Source organism: Pelophylax lessonae (assembly GCF_965119305.1).
Source record: "Pelophylax lessonae genome assembly, chromosome: 1".
In the NCBI taxonomy this organism is placed as follows: Eukaryota; Metazoa; Chordata; class Amphibia; order Anura; family Ranidae; genus Pelophylax; species Pelophylax lessonae.
The window spans coordinates 815,869,936-815,887,020 of record NC_138768.1 but is presented as its reverse complement, the minus strand read 5'-3'; the positions used below and the strand labels follow the sequence as shown (position 1 = coordinate 815,887,020).

General features: G+C 48.4%; 1 protein-coding gene across 1 annotated transcript in view; it reads left to right on the top strand.

The window, feature by feature from the left end:
* Window positions 1–17,085, top strand: part of UVSSA (UV stimulated scaffold protein A) — a 176,657-nt gene that overhangs the window by 129,705 nt on the left and 29,867 nt on the right. Inside the window, exon 10 of the mRNA XM_082262082.1 lies at window positions 7,698–7,823. Within this exon, the coding sequence (XP_082118208.1) occupies window positions 7,698–7,823 (126 nt within the window). The remainder of the gene's footprint in view (window positions 1–7,697; window positions 7,824–17,085) is intronic.

Below are 17,085 nucleotides of genomic sequence, written 5' to 3'. Positions count from 1 at the left end.
TGAATCAAATAGTGTTTTCAGTTTGTGGCGCTCATATACAGTTAAGTTCTGCTTTAGGGCTCGTTTACACCATATGTGCATGAAAACTGATGGGAGAACCGCTCAGATTTCATTTGCAGAGTCTCAAGTTTATAGCAGTTTCACACCATCAGTTTTCATGCGTGTTTCTATGGGGTTTTTTTTGCACGTTGACGTCCGTTTTCATGCGTGTCAGTTATGTGCCGTGTTCACACCACAATGTTGATGTCACGCCAGTTTTTTGTCCATGCAGAAAACTGCATACACCTTACAGATTCCGGAGCAGAAAAAATCTGCATGTGATACCCGTGTTGTGATGTAAACAGGGCATGTAGAGAGAATTTTTATTTTGTTTTGTGTCCTTGCAGATCATGCAGAAAAAACTTATGTCTCTGCAAATGGTGTAAATGAGTCCTTAAAAGCAAATTTGATTTTGAAGTACTTTCGAATGACATTGATCAAGTCTTTGAATGTACGGAGCTTGTATGTACGAACATTTGTTCATAAATCTTCCAGCATATGGCAGGCTTAAAGAGTAACTCTACTTTTGCTGAGAAAAAAAAACGTTCCCCTTTGGGTGATCTCTGTACATTACAAGGATTTTAACAAACTTTGTTGCAGATTTCTACCTTTTGTTATTCTGAATAAATCCCTGTGTGTTTTTCTGTGTCCATGTGGGAAAGTGAATCTAGTGGGAGTGGTTTCCTAATTATCAATCAGCTGCAGCACCTGCAGTGCACTAAAGAGGAAAACTGCTGGGCCTTCATTCCTTTAGACATGATTTCCTATTTAGAGTAATTGCCTTACACTGGAGCCAAATAGAAATTAGTATGCCCGCATCCAAAAATCGATACATACAACAGGAAAAACCCTCTGGGTGGGACTTTTAAGGGCAATGGGTAGACAAAGTATTCATACTTTGTCTACCCATTGCCCTTCAAAGTCCCACCCAGAGGGTTTTTCCTGTTGTATGTCCTATTTAGAGTAGCTCACCAAAAATGTTTTTTTGTTGCAGGGGATGCCTGAGAAAATCAGTGAACCAATCACATAAGTAGGAATGTATGTTTCTCTTACGTCCTCCGACAGTCGCCGCCTCTTCATATTCATCACATATGGGGGTATTAGACTTTGCTCCGAAGGAGTAGCTAGGCAACAGAATATGTTAACAATAAAGCTTTAACATATCCCACCCTCAAGGGGTGGTCCCCTCAGTCAATACCCTCCTACTTCCTGCAACCATATCTCAGTTTTAATGTCTAGCTTGTCAGGAGTGGCTGGCTCTCTCTGTGCTGGGACTTTTTGTCCCAGACTCTTTCTTCTTTTGGATATTTTGTTTGAGTTTTCTCTCTACCTTTACTTAGCTGTTATTTTTGTCAGCATTAGTTAGTTCTTCGGACGAAGAGGATCATGCGGACTGGGTCTCGGGCTGATCCCCCTGGTCGCAGGTCGTGGGTCAGTGGCTTCCCAGTCTGCCATCGAGCGTTCAGCCAGGTAACGCTCCTGGCACGGTGAACGACCCATCCCTGTTCGGTGCAGGGATGATTGGTGAGGTGGCTACCTCACCGGACGCTGTGCGGTTTCTGAACCGCCATTGTGTGCGTCTTGAATTGCGACTCTCCCTGCCTCATGTGCAGCGGCTTGTTCGCCTGTGCGGGTTCCCCACGCCATGTGAGGTAAGTGTATCTATGTGGGGACCTGTCTGTCTGGGGGGGGTCTCAGTCTGGGACTGTGTAACCTGCCTTTAATCACACTGCTTGTCTCCCTATCTCTCGGCTGCATGCTGTGGGCTGCAAGGGGGGGGGAGCTGTATGACACTGAGTATGTCAGGCTGGGCAGTGTGAGGAGCTGTGTGCTGTGGGGCATGTTTTTAATGGCATGTTGGGGCATATACAGCGATCGCTGCGGCGATCTAACATGTATCCATATAATGGGATAATATTGTGTGTGATTTTATGCACTGTGGAGCGGCGATTTCGGCGCCAAACGACGCCATTTTACCGGCGCCCGCTCCGGCCGCATGGTTTACATGCACGGCGGCCATTTTCTTGTAGCCTCCATTGGCTTACATAGAGCGCCCTGGCAGCATCACTTCCTCTCTCCTGGAAGCACCGATCGAGGCAGCAGCAGCAGCGGAGTCTCCTCAGGTTTTATCCTTCTATTCCTGTGTTCCATTGCCTGTATTCGGTCTGTATATTCCCTGTGGGGGTCTCATTGTGCCTGAGTGTGGTGCGGTGGGCTGCGCTTACCGCGCTTGCTGTAAGGGGGCAGTTAACCCTTGGTTGTCTGGCATACAGGGGCAATGGATTCTCAGGAGGGCAAGTTTCCCACAGTATTGGTGGAAAGCCAGGGGACCGCTGTTTCCCCCCCAGGGGGGGATTTAGCCACTATTGTGGCTGGCCTTGCTGCACAGGTGCAAATGCTGGTGGCTGCTCAATCTACTAAACGGCCCAGAGTTGCTCTGTCCTCTGATTCTGAGGGTGAAGGTGATGGGGCTGTTCTGGCGGGGACCCCCCTATCGGGGTCCCGCTCCTCTCTTGATCTAGTGGGGTCTGAGGTAGAGGCTGAGGTTGAGGGGGTTGATAATTCTCCCCCTGGCTCGCCTGAAGAGCTTGCAATCATGGATGAGTTGATTGCTTCCATTAAGCAGACGCTACGTTTGCAGGACGAGGTGTGTCCCCCAGCTGCCTTGGCGGCTTATGGGACGCAGAGAAAACGCAGGACGCCGCAGGTTTTTCCCTGCAATGCTGATTTTCAGCGCGCTGTTAAGGACCAATGGCGCGATTTGCGCAAGCCTTTTGCGGTACCAAGTAAATTTAAGCTGCGTTATCCTTTCTCGCCTGCCACTGATGAACGGTGGTGTGTGCCTCCGCCAGTGGATCATGCTATTGCGGTTTTGAACAAAGCCACTGCGATCCCTGCAGAGGGATCCCCTGTTTTCCGTGATGCCACGGATAGGAGACTGGAGTCTCTTGCCCGTCATACTTATTCTGTTACGGGTTCTATGCTTAAGGCTCTGTTTGCTTCTCTCATGGCGGCCCAGGCGATCGCAAGTTGGACGCAGATGCTTAGGCGCGTCCTAGTGGCCGATTCGGCCTCGGCGGCGACCCTGGATATGGTGGATCAGATCCACCAGGGTGTCATGTATCTGTGTGATGCGGACCTGGACCTGATTCCGTTGGCCGCGCGTGTGCACAGCGTGGCGGTGTTGTCTCGCCGCCTGGTTTGGTTGAAATGTTGGTCGGTGGACCAATCTTCACGTAAAACCTTAGCCAATCTGCCTTATGATGGGTCTCGCCTTTTTGGGGAGTCCCTGGATGTGTTGATTAAGGGGATTACCGGGGGTAAGAGCACTCTCTTGCCCCATTTCCCCAAGGCTAAGGGGGCTTCTGGGAAGAAGCATGCTCATTTTCGGCCCCCTCAGGGGTCCTTTCGTGCCTTTCGGCCGCACTACAAGGGCAAACCGTTCAAGGGCCAGGGCTCTCAGAAGAAACCCTGGTCTGGGAAACAGAAGTCCGGCCAATCCGGACCTGCGGCCCATAACAGTTCGGCCTGAAGGGGCGCCCTCACCCAGTTTTGGGGTGGGGGGACGCTTGCTCGGTTTTCTTCAGCCCTGGTTGGCCCGTGTGCGGGACAGATGGGTTCTGGAAATCGTTCGATCTGGTTACAAGATCGAGTTTCTCTCTCGGCCAGAGAGCAGATTTTTTCCCTCAAATCTATAACTGTCTCCAGAGCGACTGCGGGATCTGCACCTGGCGGTGCGGGACCTGAGGGCTCAGGGAGTGGTGGTTCCGGTGCCTCATCGGGACAGATTTCGGGGGTTTTATTCCAATCTGTTCACCGTGCCCAGAAAGGAGGGCAAGGTTCGTCCAATTCTGGACTTGAAAGCTCTGAACCGCTCTGTGCGGGTTCGCAAGTTCCGCATGGAATCCCTGCGCTCGGTGGTGGCTGCCCTGGTTCCGGGGGAATTCATGGCCTCCATCGATTTGAAGGATGCGTATCTTCTCATCCCCATATTCGAGGGTCATCAGAGATACCTTCGATTTGCCATTGCGGAGGATCACTACCAGTTCGTGGCGTTGCCCTTTGGGCTCGCCTCGGCTCCGCGGGTCTTCACCAAGGTGCTTGCACCGGTTCTGGCATTATTGAGAGCCCAGGGCATTTCTGTCCTGGGGTATCTGGACGACATTCTGATTCGGTCTGCGACCAGTCAGGGTCTGGAGAAGGACCTGTCTGTCACGATGCAAACTCTGCAGGAGTTCGGTTGGACGATAAATGTTCCAAAGTCGACACTGAGTCCGTCGGTTCGTCTTCCCTATCTGGGAATGATACTGGACTCGGTGCAGGCAAAGGTCTTCCTGCCGGAAGACAAACTCAGGACTCTTCAGGAGGAAGTCAGGTCCCTCAGGGACGTTCCGAACTCGTCTCTGCGGACGTGTATGAGATGTCTGGGATTGATGGTCTCGGCTTTCGAGGCGATTCCTTTCGCGCAGTTTCACACGCGGGGTCTCCAGGCGGAGATCTTGTCCAAGTGGGACGGGCGACCTCAATCTCTGGATCTTCAGATCTCGTTGAGTCATCGCACCAGAGAAAACCTTCTGTGGTGGCTCCAGTCCCCGTTGGTGTCCGGGGGCAAGTCGTTTCGTCCGATCTCGTGGACGATAATCACCACGGATGCCAGCCTGTCGGGCTGGGGTGGTGTTCTGGGCGTTCTGTCCGCCCAGGGGACCTGGTCGGAGGGGGAGTCTTCCCTCCCGATCAACATTCTGGAATTGCGTGCGATAAGGCTCTGTCTTCATCGCTGGACGGACCGGCTGCAGGGCTGCCCGGTTCGGGTGCAGACGGACAATGCCACGGCGGTGGCCTACATCAACCACCAAGGGGGCACCAGGAGTGCCCGAGCGGCTCGAGAAGTGGCCGACATTCTGTCTTGGGCCGAGACTCATGTCCCGGCGATAACGGCGGTTCACATTCCGGGAGTGGAGAACTAGCAGGCGGACTATCTGAGTCGCCAGACCCTGGATCAGGGGGAATGGTCTCTCCACCCGGCTGTCTTCCAGATGTTGTGCGCGAAGTGGGGTCTTCCAGATGTGGACCTGTTCGCGTCTCGCCTCAACTACAAGGTGAAGAGGTTCGTGGCAAGGTCGCGCGACCCTCGGGCAGACGCGTCGGACGCGTTAGTGGCCCCGTGGCATCAGTACAGGCTGATGTACGCGTTTCCACTGATTCAGTTGCTGTCCCGGTTCCTTCGCAGGTTACACTCGGAACGCAGCACGGTGATTCTTGTGGCACCGGACTGGCCTCGCCGGTCCTGGTACGCAGACCTCGTGAATCTGGCGGTCGACGCCCCCTGGCGTCTGCCTCTTCGGGACGATCTACTGTCTCAAGGACCGATTTACCATCCTGCTTTACAGTCGCTGGCTTTGACGGCCTGGCTGTTGAGACCGAGGTCCTGAAGGAGAAGGGTCTCTCTCCAGAGGTTGTTCATACCTTGATCAACGCGAGGAAGTCTTCCTCGGGAAAGGTTTATTACCGTACTTGGAAGGCCTATTTTGCCTGGTGTGAGTCCAGGGGGTTTTCACCCCGCACGTACTCGGTTTCCCGTGTGCTGTCTTTCCTTCAGACGGGTGTCGATCAGCGTTTGGCGCTGGCTACGATAAAGGGTCAGGTGTCTGCGCTGGCCGTTCTGTTTCAACGTCCCGTGGCTTCCAACTCCTTGGTTGGCACTTTTATTCAGGGTGTGCGGCATCTGGTTCCTCCTAGGAGGGATCCTTTGCCCCCTTGGGACTTGAATCTAGTCCTGTCTGTGTTACAACGTGCTCCTTTTGAACAGATCAGGGAGATCTCGTTGTCTATGTTGTCCAAAAAGGTCGCCTTTTTGGTGGCGATCACTTCGGCTCGCAGAGTGTCGGAACTGGCGACTTTGTCCTGCAAGTCTCCGTACCTGGTTGTTCATTTGGATAAGGTGGTCTTGCGACCTAATCCTTCTTTTCTGCCGAAACGAGTTTCGGAATTCCATCTTAACGAGGATATTGTTTTGCCTTCGTTGTGCACGAAGCCTAAACATCCAAAGGAGGTGAGATTGCATTCTCTGGATGTTGTTCGGGCGATTAGGGTTTACCTTAAATCGACTGAGTCTTTTCGAAAGACGGACTCCTTGTTTGTTCTTCCAGAGGGTCCTCGGAAGGGCATGGCGGCTTCCGCCTCTACCATTGCCAAATGGATCAGGCAGACCATTGCACAGGCCTATGCCTTGCAGGGGAAGGTTCCCCCTGTGCCTGTGAAGGCGCACTCTACTAGATCTCTGAGTACGTCTTGGGCCTGTCGTCATGGGGCTTCTGTAGCCCAGGTGTGTAAGGCGGCGACTTGGTCGACCGTACACACTTTCACAAAATTCTACAAAGTAGATGTTCAGGCATCGGCGGATGCTTCCTTTGGCCGCAAGGTTCTTAGTGCGGCTGTTCCCTAGGGTCCCTTTTTGGGGACTCCTGGCTGTTGGGATAAGTTTTGTATCCCCTGGTTTTTTGTCTTTTCCTGGGTTGTTGCTCCTGTTGAGCACTTATTTTTGCTGTTGCCCAGCTGGTTTCCTTCCTTTGGTAAGGTTCCTTTCTTTGATGTGGAGACTGCGTTGCCTTTCGGCGCGGATGCGTTTCCCACCCCTCATGTTTGCACTGCTTTGGGACGTCCCCATATGTGACGAATATGAAGAGGCGGCGACTGTCGGAGGACGTAAGAGAAAACGGAATTTTTGTAAAATCTTACCTGTAAAATTCCTTTCTCTGAGTCCTCCGACAGTCGCCGCCCCCGCCCCTCTTTTGGGGTTTGAATGTATACTCTACTGCTATTCCACTAAAACTGAGATATGGTTGCAGGAAGTAGGAGGGTATTGACTGAGGGGACCACCCCTTGAGGGTGGGATATGTTAAAGCTTTATTGTTAACATATTCTGTTGCCTAGCTACTCCTTCGGAGCAAAGTCTAATACCCCCATATGTGACGAATATGAAGAGGCGGCGACTGTCGGAGGACTCAGAGAAAGGAATTTTACAGGTAAGATTTTACAAAAATTCCGTTTTCTGGGGGGTGTTCTTGTATATGCTATATTTTTCTTTATTTGCGATTTTTCTTTTTTTTTTTTTTACCACGAAAGTGGAGTTACCCTTTAAAGCGGAGTTCACCCCCCTCTCCAAAAATTAAGTCAGTAGCTACACATACCGTAGCTGCTGACTTTTAATATTGGAACACTTACCTGTCCTGGAATCCTGCGATGTCTGCACCCCAACCAATGTTTCCATCGGCTGTCGGGTGCTGCCCCAGCCATTGCCAGTAAGAGAACCCGGCAGCAAGGCCTGGCTTTTACTGGCCCGGCAGCAGAGGAAGGAGGAAGGGGGCCGTACTGGTGACGTACCTCGCCGCAAAGAGATCCAATGAAAGTGGGTACAGGGTACCTGTACCTGAGGAATCAGATAAGCGGAGATTCCACTTTTGAGTGGAACTCTGCTTTAAGAATGCACATTATATGTTTTGGGGCACCTGAAATCTACTCTGATTTAAACTGAAAGTTCAGTTTGGTGGTAATTGGTATAGGTGGTACTGGAATGCTGAAGAAGTTGCGATGCCACTTTACTGATGATAGTTTTGGATGCACCGCTTTTTATTAATCCATGTCTATCTCTGTCTTAGTGCTGAGGAGCCCAGCAGTAAAAACCAGAAGAGGGAGGAAGACCTCTCAAGGGCACCTGTTGTTCCTTTCGGCATTGATCTTCACTACTGGGGGAAGGATCAGCCCACAGCTGGCAAAATACTTAAGTAAGTAAATTGTTTTTCTTTTTAACAAGATGGGCTTTGTGGCCTAGACAAGGTAAACATTCCCAGTGCAATTAGTGACAATTTTCTCTTTGGCTTGTTTGTTAAACTGGGGTCATGTGCTGGCCACAGAGCTTCTAATGACTTGAGGATGGCCTGATGTGACAAGAAGGGCTGTCATGTCATCTACCAACAATACTCTTCTGTCTCAGTGAGGAGTATGAGGAGGGCTTAGCATGGTTAGCCAAAGTACAGTCTGCCAGAACTACACAGAGCATTTTTGTGATTTGAAGCCCAACTCCAATTTCGGGGGAAAAAAATTTAAAATGAAATTGCCCAAGTGTTAGTATGATAAAAAAGCAGCTTTGGCTGTATTACTTACCTCCTCTCTGGGAATGTTTCTTGTGAATGCACAGCACCATCCTGCGTCCTGGTCACTATTCCAGGTTGATTACAGCTCAGGATCACTGAATCCATTTCTTGCGAGCCCAGAGCATCAAGGACACCTACCCTGGGGGTGAGTTAATTAAGCTGTCCTTTGTTCATGTCATTATGTTAGTAATGTTCTCTGCCACATTCAGGACTGCTGTTGATAGGACAAGGTAAAGGTAAGTATGTTAACTATTAATACATTTGTAGGGGGGCGAGGTAGGCTGTTGAGGGGGTAGAGGTTGGGTTTCCACATTGGAATTTGACCTAAAGCAGTACTAAAGGATAAGTTCAAGTGGAGCGCCACCCAAAAAGGGAATCTCCGCTAGTCTGCCTCCACCCCCCCTTCCGCTGCCACATTTGGCACCTTTTGGGGGTAAGGGGTGCCTGGTTTCGACAGGTACCTGCTCCTACTTTTGGCTGAGTTCGGCCCCCTCCTGCTTCCCCTGCAGCCAGCCCATTCACAGAGCGCAGCATGCTTTGCGCATGTGCAATAGGGAACCGGCTGTGAAGCCGCAAGGCCGGTCTCCCTTAGTGGACATGGCGTCAGCAGCAGCACACGATAGCCGATTGAAAAATCAACTCGGGTAAGGACGCCACTGGATTTCTGGACAGGTAAGTGTCCTAATATTAAAAGTCAGCAGCCATAGTATTTGTACAAATTTTTTCTGAAGGAGCTTGGAGCTTCTCTTTCACCTTTCTCAACATTTAGGGTGTAACATGTTGAGCATCCACCGCCTCAGCCTTCAATCCACCCCCTCCTTGTGACAGCAGACAGGCTTACCCACTGTCACGATTTGAAAACAGCATAGTCTTGTAGAGCTCCGCCCACACGGCAGCTTCATTCATTCTCAGAGTTCTGTGAATGACTGAACTACAACTACCATCAGCCATTGCAGCTGATTGCTTGTAGTTCTCAATGGTCTGCAAGGGTGCTGGTGAATGCTCTTGTAGTCCATTGAGCTTCCTGGACTTCAGTAACTGCCTGCCAGTACTTGTAGGTAAGGGCAGACAGTATACTGACAGTCTGAAAGAGCCAGACTGTGCACTCGTGATCTGCTAATTTTGGGTGTAATGTTTTTTACAGCATAATGTACTTTTTTTTTTTTTAAACCTGCAACTTGGCCTTTAAACCCAAATCCAAGCATTTATTACATTGCAGCTTATTACCAGTTCTTAGATGTGATGGCTGCATTTGTTTTCTTTTTTTTTTTTTTAGACTGTATCTTCTATTTTCACCTGGTGATTTGGCCTGTAAGTGTATTGTTTTTCAACAGAACAAGCTATCATGAAGATGTAGCAGACAGAGGTTTGAGACAAACCATTTAACACTGACAGAGGTGGTTACAATGATCAGTTTTTTTTTTGGTTTTTTTTTTAAATGTAAAACCTTTATTCCAATAGGAAACAAACAGTTGCCGGAACTTCTTATAAAGTGTTAACTGGAGTTTGGCTTTAATGTATTAATACAGGAGGTTGCCAGATCACTAGGTGAAACCAGAGCAGGAAAGCCTAATTGTAAGCTTCAATATATTACATTTTTGGTTTTGGGTTTTATACCTCGTTAGGTCCCTCCCCTTAAAAAAAAAATGTGCTGATAGACATAAGATGACAGTCTTACTTGCCAGATTGCTACATGATCAAATGTGCTTATAGGGCACCAGCATACCCTGCTAGGCTTGTTGGGTGGGGGGGGGGGTATAAATCCTCATCCTGTTTCCCCATCTTTCTCCATAGCTGAACACAAATCAAAACCTTATCCTTGGGTGCCTGAATGTAGTTGTATCACATCTGAACATATGACCAACCTTTCATGTCTGTGGCTGCTAAATGTAAAACAATTTATTTCTCTAGCGCTCATTGACAGACGTAGTCCTCGGTGATACAGCACCTTCGGGTTATGTTGCCTCCACAGGAGCAGGACTAGACAGGAAATTAAAAAGCTCTGGCCACACCCTAGGGGCAGTCCCAGAGGGTATATCCTCTCTCTCTCTGCCTCAGCAAATCACTTATTTTCTGTCTAGTTAGGAGTAAGGACCTAGATACCTTGCTGGGATCTTAGGTCCTGGCAAGATTTTTTTCTTAAAAGATTTTTTTTAGACAGCCTTTTTTTCTCCAGTGTTCCTGTGAGATCTTCAAGCAAGAAAGCTGAACTGGGCGACGGGCTGGATGTTGAGATCCGGTGGTCACCCCAGTTCAGCCTACGAGCGCGTGCAGGCCATAGCTCCGCGCTGGGTCGGCCGCGACAAAGTCCCATTAAAGGACTGACCCCGCGAGTTAAACGTCTCGCTGAAACGCCAAAGACCATGAGTCACGGCGTCCATATCGGTCGACAGCCCTCCCGCCCCGGTGGAGAGGGGTACTGTCAGGAGTTGGTGCCCGCCTGGTTCCGGTATGGTGAGTAGTATGTTCCCCCTTTTCCCCTGACGGGTCTTGTGGTGAACGCGGGCCCCTCTCTGTATGGTAAGATAGAGTCCCTCTCTATCCTATAAATGACACAGATCCTCCTACTTTGAGTGTGATTTTATGTGCAAAAAGCCAGGAGGCTTGGTTTGGGAGCTAACAATCTAATTGTATACATGTTAAAAAGATTGTAATCAGTGGCATTCTGGGAATCTTACGGTGATAAAAATAAGCTACCTACCAGTCAGAAGCCACGGACATGTAGACTGCCTTCCTAATCAGATCTCCAGCTATTAGCAGGCCTCCCGAATGGCCATGCGGTCCGCCAGGGCCGGTACCGCCAACCACGCCAAATCCCCATGCAGAGAGAGTGTTGTGTGCCCTGCAGCACACCGCTATTCGGTACTAACTGCCGCCATTGTTTGCTAGATCGCACGAGGCCGCCATTTTGGCGTAGCCTCGTGTCTCCAGCATGGGGGCGGCCATGTTTGAGGTGATCCAAACACCTCGTGGAGCTAGGGGAGGCGCCGGAAGGCGTGCAGAGGGGCGGAGCCGCCTCCTTTCTTCCTGGGCAGCCAGCCAAAAGACTTCCTGTTTGTCAAGACAGCGCTGTAACCTGTTGCAGTTAAACTCTGAGCATCAAGTGGTGAGCCTGGGGGTCTATCTCTCTCTCTCTCGATCGATAGGGATCCCTAGCAGGTAACACTAAGGGGCTTTTTTGTGGCGCTGGGGGTCTGAAAAAAAAAAAAAAAAAAGTTTATTTTTGAATTATATTATCCAGGAAGTGACTGGAATTATCATGGACCCTGCCACACATATTCCCCCACCTGTTTCCCTCGAGGGGGCCACGGGACCCGCTGGTGCACAGAGTGTAGAGTCATTTACAGCAATTTTGGAGTCTATGGTGGCTCGGGTGGAGGCGGCCTGTCAGGGACGGGGGTCAAGGAAGCGACCCCCGCCTACCCCTATACTATCTGACACCTCTGACTCAGATTCAGAGATGGTCACTGCAGTTGCAGGTTCCTCTGCAAGGGCTGTTGTCTCAGGTAAAGCCCCCTCAGACAGTGTGGAGGACGTTTCTTCTCCCGCTATAATTCAGGAAGAAGCATTGGTGGACGCACTAGTTGTGGCAGTGCAGGAAACCTTAAAACTTGAGGCTTTACCGGCAGAGGCAACTGAAACAGAGATTCCTTTTGGTACTAATAAGCCCATCAAAACGGTGAAGGTTTTTCCTGTACCCAAGTGTTTCGGTAATCAGATTAAAAGAGAATGGGAGCATTCTAAACGTACCTTTACTATTTCCAAGCGTATTGCTAGACGCTATCCGTTTGAGGAATCCATCATTAAGAAATGGACGGTACCACCAGTGGTGGATCCACCTATTTCCAGGCTGAATAAAGCCACGGTTATCCTAATGGAGGACACTTCGTCCTTTAAGGATCCGGTGGATCGAAAGATGGAAGCAGAGTCCCGCACCATCTTCTCTCTGATAGGGTCAGCATTTAGACCAGTAATTGTTATTGGTCTAGTTTCCCCAGACACTTACGGAATGGGCGAGAATGGTACGCCAAGACCTTAGGGGAAAAGATATTCCCCAGGAGACATCTGATTTGATGGAACAGATTATACAAGGGCTACAGTTTATCTGTGACGCAGCCTTGGACACTACTCCCTTATTAGGGCATGCATCTATGTCAGCGGTCATCCTCAGACGTGTGCTGTGGTTAAAATGCTGGTCAGCTGACCTAGGTTCCAAAAAGACCTTGACAAATCTCCCTTTTCAGGGGAATCGTCTATTTGGGGCCAACCTAGATGAAATCATTAAGGATGCCACTGGGGGCAAGAGCACTTTTTTGCCACAGGCTGCTAAAGCTAAGGGACCTCGCAACAAGCGAGGACCTTTCTTTACCGCCCATAAAGGGCGCCCGGCTGGTACAAGCGGGAAAGGCAAGACTCCTCCAGGAGGGTTCAAGAAGGGCTGGTCGGACAAGCAGAGGACCAACCCAGCCAAACCCGAAGCAAAGGAGTACACAGCCTGAAGGTGCGCCCCCACCCGGTTTCAGGGTGGGGGGACGTTTTCACCGGTATTGAGGACATTAGATCGAGCATCAACCACTACTACCGGTGCGATTCTTCCCTTCCAACATTTAAGTACTACAGGAAGCGGTAGTTACCGTTCCCTGAATAGATCTTTTCCTTTACCTTTTCCTAAGATTAGTCCCTATACCTCACAGGAATCGGATCTGGTTGACCAGATAGGCCAAGTAGCCTCTAGTCGGGTGACTTCGGTCCCTGAGGTTCAACCAGAAAAGATCACCCTTCCTGATAGCAATCAGGTATCTGATAAATGTGTGGGAACAGAAAACGACCAGATTTTCTCGGATGGTCGGGGCCAGATACCTCTAGGGACGCCTGGTTCAGATTCTATCAGCGCCAGTGGTCCTAGAAATTCTAGGCTGGCCTCCTCAAGCCGGCCTGGCCGACTTGGACATGCTAGTCGCAGACGTTCCGTGGGAACTTCGTCTCAGGGAGTGTCTGTGGTCTCAAGGACCAATTTACCATCATGCTTTACAGTCGCTGGTTTTAATGGCCTGGCCATTGAGACCCAAGTACTGAAGGACAGAGGTTTGTCTACTTCAGTCATTCCTACCCTTATTAAAGCAAGGAAAGCGACTTCCAGCAAGGTCTATTATCACACATGGAAGACTTATATTGCGTGGTGCGAATCTTTAGGATTTCCTCCACGTACCTATTCGGTGACTCGAATATTGGCCTTTTTGCAAAAAGGGGTTGAGCAGAAGCTAGCCTTGAGCACCATCAAGGGTCAAGTTTCAGCATTAGCAATCTTCTTTCAGAAGCCTTTAGCTACCAAGTCCTTGGTGCGGAATTTCATCCAGGGGGTGCGGCACCTGGCTCCACCAGTCCGCGCGCCCTTACCGCCCTGGGATCTTAATTTGGTTTTGTCGGTTCTACAGAAACCTCCCTTTGAAAACATCAGGGAGATTCCCTTGCTTACTTTATCCCAGAAGGTGGCCTTCTTGGTGGCTATTACTTCTGCTCGCAGGGTGTCAGAACTGGCTGCATTATCATGCCAGTCCCCATACCTAGTGATTCATAGGGATAAGGTAGTACTTCATCCTAAGCCATCTTTTCTTCCTAAGGTGGTTTCAGATTTTCATCTGAATGAAGATATTGTACTACCTTCCTTGTGTCCTCAGCCCAAGCATCATCGGGAACATGCGTTGCATTCCTTAGATGTGGTTCGGGCAATCAGGGTATACCTGAAAGCTACGGAATCATTCCGTAAGACGGATTCACTTTTTGTGATCACGGATGGCCCCAGAAAGGGTTTGCCTGCATCTGCCGCGACCATTGCCAAATGGATTAGACAAACGGTGGTACAGGCTTATTCTATTAAGGGTCAGAGTCCTCCGTTCCCTGTTAGGGCGCACTCCACTCGAGCGCTCAGTACTTCCTGGGCCTTTCGCCATCAGGCGTCAGTGGTCCAGGTATGTAAGGCGGCCACCTGGTCGTCGGTACATACCTTTACAAAATTCTATAAAATTGATGTGACGGCATCGGCGGATGCCTCATTTGGCCGCAAGGTTTTGCAGGCCGCAATTTGAGGAGACCGGTGGTCTACCTCGAGGGTTTTTTCTGTTTGAAAAAAAAAAAAAAAAAAAAATTTTTCTCTTTTTTGTTGAGTCTCATCATTAAGGATGAGCATTGTAAACTTCTAGTTGGCACCGGTTGGGCCTTCTAGATTGGGATTTGATTTTCATTTTCCCACCCCTCATTTGTGATACTGCTCTGGGACGTCCCGAAGGTGCTGTATCACCGAGGACTACGTCTGTCAATGAGCGCTAGAGAAAAATGGATTTTTGTAAAATCTTACCGTAAAATCCTTTTCTCTTAGCTCATTGACAGACTTAGTCCCCGCCCCTCTGTTTTTTGAGTTGGGTTGGGTTAAAATCTCTAAAGACTGCTTTTTCACATAACTGATTTGCTGAGGCAGAGAGAGAGAGGATATACCCTCTGGGACTGCCCCTAGGGTGTGGCCAGAGCTTTTTAATTTCCTGTCTAGTCCTGCTCCTGTGGAGGCAACATAACCCGAAGGTGCTGTATCACCGAGGACTACGTCTGTCAATGAGCTAAGAGAAAAGGATTTTACGGTAAGATTTTACAAAAATCCATTTTTTTGCTTTCTATAGTTTTTAGATATCAATGTTTAATGGTTAAACCAATAATTGCTTTTAATTTAGGCAAACATTTTGTTAGCCAAACCAGCATCCAGCCTATTCATTTGCTGTGAACCAGAAACATCTCTAATGCTGACTAGGCATTAAATGCCAGTTAGACTTGGACACAACCTGACCACTGGGAGATCCTGTGAAAAGAGACGAGGAGGATCATCAGTGACACGAGCCCAAAGAGGACAAATAGAGCTCATTCTCATGAACATTGACCAAGCATAGTACATGGCTTCCACCGCTTTGCATAAGCTGCAGAACACTTCTAGCTAATTCATGTTTATCTTTTTTTTTTTTATAGTAGAACTAAAGGCAAAACTTTTTTTTTTTTTTGGACAGCGTAAGGGAGGGTTACACCCCCTATCGTTTTTTTTTTTTTTTTTTGACATTTGTATCCTATTGGAGATATTTATCTTCATCCAATAGCCAAAACAGAGAGCGAGAGATCATCCTTACAGTGTAAGCACCGTGGTACACACAGGAGGTATGTCAGTCAGTCCAACGGAAATTGGTCAGTGTGTACAGCTGCCTGACTGGCTATGGTCAAAGGGACATGCTGGCAAAACCAGCATCCGATCAGCGCTTGCCTTTATGTTCTGGCAGGGGTGGGGGATTCCCCCCTGTCAGAACACCAAGGCACTGTGGGGGAGATCGCGGCACTAACATTGATTGTGCTAGTACAGCGATTTTTATTTATTTATTTTTGGTTCAGCCCACTTGGGTTGAACAAAAAAAAAAAAACTTAGTGTGTACTGGGCTTAAGGAAATCTCTGGTTGTCACCAGGCTACCAAAACTATTGTCCCCATTGGAATATTTCCCCTCTATTCCTGTTCTAATGATAACCCAAAATTTTGGATTTTCGTTCACTATCATTCTCAGTGATAATGGTAAACAGGACAAATAGAGAGGGTGAATTTCCCTAATGGGAGATAGTCACCTATAAAAAAAAAACCTGACAGACCTGACAAAAAAAGTTCTGCCTTTTTGTTATGCGTTTAATAAATTTTTTTTTAGCTTAATAGAAGACTTTAAAATTCACTCCTTACCTCTTCCATGCTCCAGCAATGTTCTCTGCAGCCTCTGACACTAGTTATCCGCCCCACTCTTAGGTTGAATGACACCAAGCCTCATTCAACCCCTTCCTTTGAGCTCAGGCTGTCATGGAAACAGCTCCTGGGCTCAGTATCATTATCACAGGCTCACAGCATACGGCTGCATAGAACGGCACACTTATCACAATATTGTGACGTAAAAGCTGTATGCTGTGCAGAATTCAAGCTTGCTTGATGTCAGAGTAGGAAAGAGTGCCCTCATTGTCACATGATTGCTTGAAAGACATCTGAAATTAACATGGTTGTAACCCTAAAAAAATGTTTTGAACATTTAAAAAAAAAAGCTCCTGTCCCTTTTAAGGCATGATATACAGCATAGTGCCTTTACAGTATAATTTGTCCCATTCCATGTTGTACAATACCTGGTTGATCCTGCCTGTTCCTGTGTTCTGCTCTGTAATCTGACCATGCTTATCATGGCTGCTGATCCATGATAGCATGGTCCATTTACATTCCCCCTTCCTACTGCTGTGTGTTCAGAATCTCCCCCTGCCTCTTTCCCTGTCATTTCTGTAGTCTGTGTGAGCCGATCTCCTCCCTGCTCCTCCCATCTCCTCTTGGTTTCATTGAATTACTATTACTGGCAGCTGCTCCTCCCTTCCTGCCTTGAGTAATACTATTCTCTGAAGCTACTTCAGTGCTTGTAAAGAATTATCTATTATTTACTTTGATCCTCTCTGTTTTAGGTCCATGTTTAGTACAGTGTGTGTGTTTTCCTAAAATTATAATGCTAGATACCTTTGCACAGTACTGCTGTGCAGTCATGTGTCCTCCCTCTGCCATCTTGCATACATTAGAAGGGGAATCTCAGCCCCTCCCACTGTACTCTCTTAGATTGGAAAGGAAAACAGAGGGAGGACACAGGACTGCACAGCAAAGAAGGTATTTAGCATTATAATTTTAAATATACACACACACACACTTTACTAAACATGGACCTAAAACAGAGAGGATTAAAGTAATTAATAGATGTGACTTTACAACCACTTTAAGGAATGTATGCTTTATTTTAATAACAATTAGGTGTAATATTATTAATAGCTATTTTTTTTTTTTTTTTTTAGACTTCT